This window comes from Penaeus vannamei, chromosome 2 (genome assembly GCF_042767895.1).
Source record: "Penaeus vannamei isolate JL-2024 chromosome 2, ASM4276789v1, whole genome shotgun sequence".
NCBI lineage: Eukaryota > Metazoa > Arthropoda > Malacostraca > Decapoda > Penaeidae > Penaeus > Penaeus vannamei.
In genome coordinates this window covers 34,482,020-34,492,019 of record NC_091550.1, presented here as the reverse complement: position 1 = coordinate 34,492,019, position 10,000 = coordinate 34,482,020, and the positions used below count along the sequence as shown (strand labels likewise).

The 10,000-nt window shown below is 36.0% G+C and overlaps 1 protein-coding gene across 2 annotated transcripts in view; it reads right to left on the bottom strand.

The window, feature by feature from the left end:
* Positions 1–8,937: 8,937 nt before the first annotated feature.
* Positions 8,938–10,000, bottom strand: part of Mrm2 (Mitochondrial rRNA methyltransferase 2) — a 6,851-nt gene continuing 5,788 nt past the window's right edge. For both annotated transcript variants that reach the window (XM_027379207.2, XM_027379276.2), the window contains 3 exons: positions 9,588–9,730; positions 9,340–9,480; positions 8,938–9,152 (listed from right to left, as the gene is read on the bottom strand). In XM_027379207.2, coding sequence (XP_027235008.2) covers positions 9,009–9,152; positions 9,340–9,480; positions 9,588–9,730 — 428 coding nt within the window. In that variant the 3' untranslated portion in view covers positions 8,938–9,008. The remainder of the gene's footprint in view (positions 9,153–9,339; positions 9,481–9,587; positions 9,731–10,000) is intronic.

Below are 10,000 nucleotides of genomic sequence, written 5' to 3'. Positions count from 1 at the left end.
CCCCCGCGCCTCCGAGTGAGAGACATACCATATGCAAACTGTAAACATTGATCACAACAACGGCAGTTCGGAACAGAAACTCAAAGGGCAGCCTCCCGCTTCAACCTTCAAAGAAAGAGAAAAAAAATGGAAGAAAAAAAAAATAGAATTATAAAAAACGAAAAAAGAAAAAGAAAAAAAAATCTCGCCTCGAGTTTGGAAGAGTTTATCGAGCCGGAAATTAAGTAGCAATGGTCCTTCCCTTGCTCCTTCCTTCTCTCTACGTGTATCCCTTTCTCCCTCCTCCTCCCTCCGCTCAATGGGGCACTATTTCCCTCCCTCTCTTCCTATTTACCTTTCACTCCCTCGTACCTTAATTCCTCATTCTCTTCCTTCCTCCCTCATTCTTTCTCTACCTCTCTTCCTCTTTACCTTCCCTTCCCTCCCACCCTGATGCCTCCCTCCCTTCCACTCCAGCGCAATGCGTCCCTCCCTCCCCATGTCGCGCCCTCCACCTACCCCTCCATTTCCCTCCACCACAACACTGAGGGAGGGAGGGTCAAACAGAAGATATTCTGAGAATCTTCGAGAAGCGTTCTCACGTTGGATCAAAGGCTCTGCCAAGGTAAATGTCAAAAAAAGAAAAGAAAAGAAGGAAAAAAGAAACAGAAAGAAAAGGAAAAAAAAGGAAAAAAGAAACAGAAAGAAAAGAAGGGAAAAAAGGAAAAAAACAGAAAGAAAAGAAGGAAAAAAAATAGTATCCTTCTAGACCTTGACTCACAGACATCTTAAGAGACTCACACACACACACACAAACACACACAGACACATACACAGGCAGACCAGACAGTCAACCTGAGTAAGAGAGTGTGAGTGAGTGAGAGAAGAGCAGATAGGAGAAGAGAAAGAGAGAGACATAAAAAAAAAAAAAAGAGTAGACGCACAAAGTAACGAAGGAGTGAAGGGTAAAAAAAGTCGGTATTTTTTACGCATGTTAGATAAGGGATAAAAAGTTACAATTTAGGATTCAGTTCCACATTTACACCTCAGTGACTCTGCTTGGGTGCCGAAGCGGCCTGTGATGAACGTTGTAGCTAGGAAGTGGTAGTGGGTATGGGTTACAGACGGTAAACACGTACATGGACTTTGGTAAACACGTACGTGTAAATTGGTAAACACGTACATGGAAACTGGCAATCACGCACATTGAAATTGGTAAACACGTACATGGACTTTGGTAAACACGTACATGGACTTTGGTAAACACGTACATGGAAATTGGCAAACACGCACATGGAAATTGGTAAACACGCACATGGAAATTGGCAAACACGTACATATAAATTGGTAAACACGTACATGGAAATTGGTAAACACGTACATGGGAATTGGTAAACACGTACATATAAATTGGCAAACACGTACATGGAAATTGGTAAACACGTACATGGGAATTGGTAATTATGTACATATAAATTGGTAAACACGTATTTGGAAATTGGTAATCATGAACATGGGAATTGGTAACCACGCACATGGAAATTGGCAAACACGCACATGGAAATTGGAAAACACGCACATGGAAATTCGAAAACACGCACATGAAAATTGGCAAACACGCACGTGGAAATTGGAAAATACGCACATGGAAATTCGAAAACACGCACATGAAAATTGGTAAACACGCACATGGGAATTGGTAAACACGCACATGGAAATTGGTAAACACGCACATGGAAATTGGTAAACACGCACATGGAAATTGGAAAACACACACATGGAAATTGGTAAACATGCACATGAAAATTGGTAAACACGCACATGGAAATTGGTAAACACGTACATGGAAATTGGTAAACACGCACATGGGAATTGGTAAACACGCACATGAAAATTGGTAAACACGCACATGAAAATTGGTAAACATATACATGAAAACTGGTAAACACGCACATAGAAATGCTAAACGTACACATACACACGGATCCGTTTATACAATATGATTTTCTTTCTTGGAGGCACGGATCCGGTTCCCGATCCTAACCTAACCTATTCTAACCTAACCTAACCTATTCTAACCTAACCTAACGTATCCTAACCTAACCTAGCCTATTCTAACCTAACCTATTCTAACTTAACCTATCCTAACCTATTCTAACTTAACCTATCCTAACCTATCCTAACTTAACCTATCCTAACTTAACCTATCCTAACCTAACCTATCCTAACCTATCTTAACCTAACCTATCCTAACCTATCTTAACCTAACCTATTCTAACCTAACCTAACGTATCCTAACCTAACCTAACCTATCCTAACCTATTCTAACTTAACCTATCCTATCCTAACCTAACCTATTCTAACTTAACCTAACCTAACCTATCCTAACCTATTCTAACCTAACCTATCCTATCCTAACTTAACCTATCTTAACCTAACCTAACCTATCCTAACCTAACCTATCCTAACTTAACCTATCCTAACCTAACCTAACCTATCCTATCCTAACCTATCCTAACTTAACCTATCCTAACCTAACCTATATTAACCTAACTTATCCTAACCTATCTTAACCTAACCTATTCTAACCTAACCTATCCTAACCAAAACAATTCAGGTTATCTTCGGCAGTACTCGGCCGCGTTCGACAACACCGATCTCACTTCGAGCAAGTGTTCCGGTTGTCCGTCTCTGTAGAAGATTTTCTGGATAGGGAAACGGATCCGATTCCACATGATGATCTTTGGGCTAAGCGGCACGGATTTTTCCGTTTCTATAACCACTTCGCACATTGGAAATTGCTAAACACGTACATGTGAATTGGTGAAAAAGAACATGTAAATTGGTGAAAAAGCACATGTAAATATTGGTGAAAAAACACATGTAAATTGGTGAAAAGGTACATGAAAATTGCCAAGCGCGCACGTATAACTGGTAAACACACATGTAAATTACTAAACGCACACATATAAACTGTTAAACATGCACATAAAAACTGGTAAGCGCTCACATAAGAACTGCAAATAAGCTCATCGAAATGAGTAAAAACGCACATGCCAATCAGTAAACACCTACATGTTAATTGGTAAACACGCACATGAAAATAGGTAAGCACTCACATATGAATTGTAAACACGCACAGGGAAATGACGATATTCAGTTATTATGGAAAAGTGGAGTGAAATTTTATTAAAGGGGTGAAACAAAGATTGAAAGAAAGGAGGAAAGAGATAGATGGATAGGGAAAGAGACAGAGATAGCTAGATAGACAGACAGAGATAGCTAGATAGACAGACAGAGATAGCTAGATAGACAGACAGAGATAGCTAGATAGACAGACAGAGATAGATATATAGAGATAGATAGATAGAGACAGACAGATAGATAGATAGAGAGAGAGAGAGAGAGAGAGAGAGAGAGAGAGAGAGAGAGAGAGAGAGAGAGAGAGAGAGAGAGAGAGAGAAACATTCAGCTCTGGCAATTGTATTACTATTCGATTTTTCACTTCTTTTCTTTCTTTTTTATGGAAGTTCCCTCAACGTCAAACTCATTCGAAAAATAAAGGGAGCGACTTCTTCCCTGTTTAAACTTTTCGCTCCGACTTAACAATGGCAACAAAGACTACTTAGAGGAAAACTCAGCTGTATTCTGATAATCATTATAAGTAATGATAAGCAAAAACAACAACGGCAATGGTATTAGTAACTGCGATTAGTGTGGCAATGGGAAATAAGGGACAAGTTCTCGAAATTATTACATGGTGATGAGGATAATGTTTATGATGACAGCGATGAGAGCAACAGCACCGGCATTAGCAATATCACTGCTGTTGCTATCTTTGCTACTGTTGTCGATATATCAATAACAACGAAAAAAAAGAAGAGAAAAACGTGACGGATAAAACATGTAGACCAGAGAGGATAAAGGCATCGAAATAGGATGTCAACTTTTAAACCTGCATTTATTCTGGGTTCGGTTGACACCCGCACTATACACATGTCAAGGGAAGTGTGAAATAGCCATTATTCAAATACCGTAATGATAACAAAGTCAAATTAAACAATAAAATTCCGTTATTGTTGCAGTGAGTCAGTTGGAGTACACTAAATAACATAAATGCGATAAATTTACAAAATAACTGCTTTCGAAATATGAAACGTATGGAAACATTCAATTTGGAGACATTTTCAGACCAATCAACATTTTTGAAAGATTAAGCCATTTAGTGACGTTTGATTTTTATCAGCAGGCATGTGAACACACACACACACACACAAACACACACACACACACACACACACACACACACACACACAAACACAAACACACACACACGCACGCACGAACGCACACACACACACACACACACACACACACACACACACACACACACACACACACACACACACACACACACACACACACACACACACACACACATACACACACACACACACACAAAAGCTTCGCGCGCGCAACATCCCGTAAAAATAAACATGGAAATTGGAAGATGAGTAACATTTCCGATATATAATGGTTCTAACTCTGTATCTATTACCACATTCACAAAACTCAGTTGTGGTTCCATCCATCATTCTGGACAGGGACAAGTAGCCTTTGTTTGCTAAATATGTCCTTACACTATTGAAAAAAAAGAACCTCGACCGTAACTGAAGAATGTATCGGGTGATCCTCATCGCCAAGTGGCACTTTTGTGTGATATATAGAAGCCTCATCGTTATTTATCTGACCTTCTGACCCGATATTCTTCCGAAGACATCATCATTCTTCACAATTTTTGACTTGGTCATAATAAAGCGGTCTTGGTGATATCACTCCAACGTGTCTCGGACGGTTGCATATTGTCCTGTCGGGCTCTGCTACACTGGGAACGTTTTTGAACTAAACGTTCCGGACAGAGCGATGCAGTCTGACGCAAGTCGTTTGTCAGTGGCTAGGTGACGGGGTACTATATTTTGGAGAAATTATACCTCTTGAACTTGGGAGTTTTCCCTTGCTCATATTTTTAAATCAGATTTTCGAAAATGGTAGGATATCATATAAGGTGTTGTTAATGCAGATCCTTCCGCCAGGAGAGCTGCGCCAAATTCACAGAACATGCGGCGGTTACGGAATATATCACCGTCTGACATGCCGGAGGAAATTCTAGAGCGTAAATACTGGGTTAAAACTCGTGCAACACATTGCCTCGTGCACAATTTTGCTTTAAACGAAAATCCATAGGTGTGCAATCAACCTTTCTCTTTGACTCCACCTCGAGGCGGGACTTCGCAGAGAGTGTATGTGGAAAAAAACCGTAATATCATTTTCTAAAATAATGTGTTACGCTAATTACATGGTGAGCATGTTGATGGCATGTGACTTTGATGAGACATCCAATTAATGTATTTCTGTGCTTTACTTTGATATCTCACCCGGAGCCTTGTGCTGACCCAGTGGGCAGAAAGTGGCGTAGAATAACAGGGTGCTGTCTTTCATGCTGCTTGCATATGCACGTACTCTCTATACGTTTATCTGTATGCGTCTGTGCGTCTGTCAGTCAGTCTGTCTGTATTCCACCCCCTCCCCCCCTCTCTCTCACTCTCACTCTCACTCTCACTCTCACTCTCACTCTCACTCTCACTCTCACTCTCACTCTCACTCTCACTCTCACTCTCTCTCTCTCTCTCTCTCTCTCTCTCTCTCTCTCTCTCTCTCTCTCTCTCTTTCCTCTTCCCTCATCCCTCTTCCCTCTTCCCTCTTCCCTCTTCTCTTCTCTTCTCTTCTCTTCTCTCTCTATTCTCTCTCTCTCTCTCTCTTCTCACTCACTCTCTCTCTCTTCTCACTCTCTCTCTCTTCTCACTCTCTCTCTGCCATATATATGTGTGTATGTTTGTGTGTGAGTGTGTGTGTGTGTGTGTGTGTGTGTGTGTGTGTGTGTGTGTGTGTGTGTGTGTGTGTGTGTGTGTGTGTGTGTGTGTGTGTGTGTGTGTGTGCGTATGTGTGTGTGTGTGCACACTCACACACATATGTATGTATATATATACATATAAAAACACATTATGTATATACATACATATACATATATATGTATGTATGTATGTATACATAAAAAAACACATTATATATATATATATATATATATATATATATATATATATATATATATATATATATATATATATATATATATATATATATATATATATATATATATATATATATATATATATATATATATATATATATATATATATATATATATATATGTGTGTGTGTGTGTGTGTGTGTGTATATATATATATATATATATATATATATATATATATATATATATATATATATATATATATATATATATATATATATATATATACATGTATATATATATATATATATATATATATATATATATATATATATATATACATGTACATATATATATATATATATATATATATATATATATATATATATTACATAGATATATATATATGTAGCCCTCGGATGTGAGCAGTCTGCTTGTCAAGCCAGGAGTCTCGCCGCTCTACCAGTATTATATCATAGACTTCTTTTAACAGTGGTGCCCTAGCGACTATCATACAAACATACAAACAAGTATTCATTTATGCGTTTGAAAATCATTAACTTCCACATTCATTACCCTCGTTTACACACACGCGTAAATGAGTGACGGGGGTTTTCACTTCATCATGTTACTTTATTTTGTTTTTATCCCTTACATAACTTTCATATATATATATATATATATATATATATATATATATATATAGATATATATATATATATATATATATATATATATATATATATATATAAATATATATATATATATATATATATATATATATATATATATATATATATATATATATATATATATATATACATACACATGTTTATGCGTATTCTGTAGGATCCCAACAAATATAGACCCTACAAGAGGTAAATGATGAGCTTAGGGTTTAAGGCAGACGAGCAATATATCTTGATTCCTTTACTGATAAGTAATTATAGAGTAAGGCTGCTGAAGCAAAGTGTTGCTTTTTGGCTCCCCACAGGTAGTCTTGCCTGTCGTCTCTCACAGTCGTCTAAGGATAGTTCTAATGCATTTAGCATGTGATAATTGTTGATGAAGAAGGAAGTGCTACAGTAATACATGGCTATTGTGGGAGGCAAAAGGCAGCAACACTGGTATGTATAGTGTGGCAGGGAGAGATGGGAAATGAAATAAAACAATGGATATGCATGTATAAGTATGGGTATATGCATGTGATAATTTATTTAAGTTACATAGAATATAACAAATATATAGAATAACATTATCTTGTATATTTTAGTAATACGATGTATATAAAACTGTGCTGAAAGTGTGCACAATTTCATGACCCTTTTTGTAAATGCGGTAATTAAACATGTTCTAATTCCTGCCCACTCTAATCAATGCCAGTGCAAAGTGTCTATCTCAGTATGATTTTCCATACTGTTAAGCCCTGTAGTATAGGCCTGCCCTTTTTTATAGTTTATCTATCTGTTGGTAACACTCACTTCATAGTATTTTCTTTTTTTGCCTGTTCATACTTAGAGATGTGTGAATTAGAACATAATATCACATCCACTCTCCCCTCAGACTTCATTCATTTAGATATGCTTTTTTTTTTCTTTTTCTTTTAATATCATCCATGAAATCTTTATATTTCAGATTTCTTGCTGAAACTTAATAGTAAGGCCATGCTATGAATTTCAATGCAGAATGGAAAAAGTTAGGAAACTTCCTTTTCACATTCTTTTTGCAGTCACTATGGCTCCTATAAATTTTGGTTACTCCAAGTTAACTACTGTTACTAATTTGTTAATCTAACTTTTCTCCAATCATCCTTTCTACATCAATGATGATTGATCTTTGAGCTTATAGTGGCAACAAGTGAATAAATAAGGAACTACAAATAAATTTTTTGCTTTGGCTGAAATTGGTTATATTTTACTTTTATATTGGGTGCATTCATCTGCAAAATCAATATTCTTTTCAGGTTTCCAAACCTTTTCGGGCAATTCGAATAACTTGATTGTTGCCCATTTTAAGTTATCCCTACATGATAAACAAATAAATAAATAAATAAATAAATAAATAGCCAGTTTTCAATAAATAAATAAATAAATAAATAAATATATATATATATATATATATATATACATATATATATATATATATATATATATATATATATATATATATATATATATATATATATATAATATAATGAAAACTGGCAATGATCTAGTTTCCAGTTTACAGAAAAGTTCATTGTAACTATGAAAAGACATTTGGTGAGGGATCAACACTATCTTTAGGATGTATGCCTGGAATTTTACACAGGTGAAACTGGAGTCACTTGACTAAATAAGTACATAAAGACAACTCTAGTCATACTAGAGAATCTAAAACTTACTTTATTCATATGAAAGATGGGTGTCATTCATAAGTCTCCATTTTTTCATTAAAAAAATAACCTCAACTTAAGTATGGACCAGTGAGGTTTAATGGTCAAAGTTTTCTTTGGATGTTTTTACTTTGCTCTCATCCTGTGATCTGATTTTCTGCTATATACTCTCATCTAGATGTCTTCAAGAACCCATTTTGTTTTTACCATATGATGAGGAGTGTAGACTGAGTTGAAACAACACAGTTTATTCCTCCTTTATTACTGTTCCTACATTGCATTTCATCTTTGTACACTTGTTACTATGTTTGGGTTCATATACAACTCTTTCTATTTGGAAAAGCATACAAATACATATTTCTTTTATTCCATTTGCTATCAATCCCACTGTTTTTCTTGGCCACATATATGAAACTTTGTTGAGCACAATGACTCACTAAGACATATATGTGAACACCATCCTCAGTTACAAAAGCTGGAAACATAAAGCCTAAAATTAATGAAAAATCATTTATTTATTTACAAAATCACATTCAATAACAGGCATGACATGAATAATTCTCTTATTCACTTAATGCCAAGGAAGTTTCTACAAAGTAAAAACTTCTCAGCTGAGTCACTCCTACTTGAAGGTGGCTTGATAGTCTTCACATTCTTGTAAAACTTCCTCATGTCCTCTGATATCTTTTGCGACATAAAGCCTTCCCAAATCTAGAAAAGGGAAGGTTATTAAAAGACAAGAATGAATGCTGTACTAGTTTTAATTCAAGAGAGGATAAGAACATGGAGTAAAAAAAAGAAGGAGGAAAAGGAAAGAGAAGGAACATTAAATAGGACAGTTTTTGAAAGACTATCATGTAAGTATTGAGAAAAAAGGGGCCACTGTTGATGCACGTACCTTGCACAAATAAGATCCTCCAATGGCAGAATGCTGGACAGCGAATCTCAAGGCAGAATAGGAAAGGTTGATAATATTTTCATGATCAAGTGCTTTTGTGCCTGATGCATTGGGAGCCATATCAGATAAAACAACATTCACCTGCAAGATAAATCATTAACAGAATATCAAAACATGATTAATATTTGTAGTAGTCCATGTGAGAGAGAATAATAAGCCAATGATACAACTTAATAGCAAGTCCATACTTTTCTTCCCTGAAGGAAGTCTAAAATTTGATGCTGTGTCTTGGGACATGTGAAGTCCTTCCCTCCGAGGAAAGTAGCGCCAGGTAGGGGATGAATGGAGGTGAGGTCAACCCCTATCACAATGCCCTGAGGTTTGTCTTTATCTGTGCAAAACAAAGTGTGCTCATTCCTCTTCCCTATATAGACTGTCATTCACATATTTTATCATCAATCAATAACAAATAACATCAAATATATATAATATGCATGTGTGTGTGTGTGTGTGTGTGTGTATATGTAAGAATGTATGGATATATATATATATATATATATATATATATATATATATATATATATATATATATATATATATATGGAGAGAGAGAGAGAGAGAGAGAGAGAGAGAGAGAGACAGAGAGAGAGAGAGAGAGAGA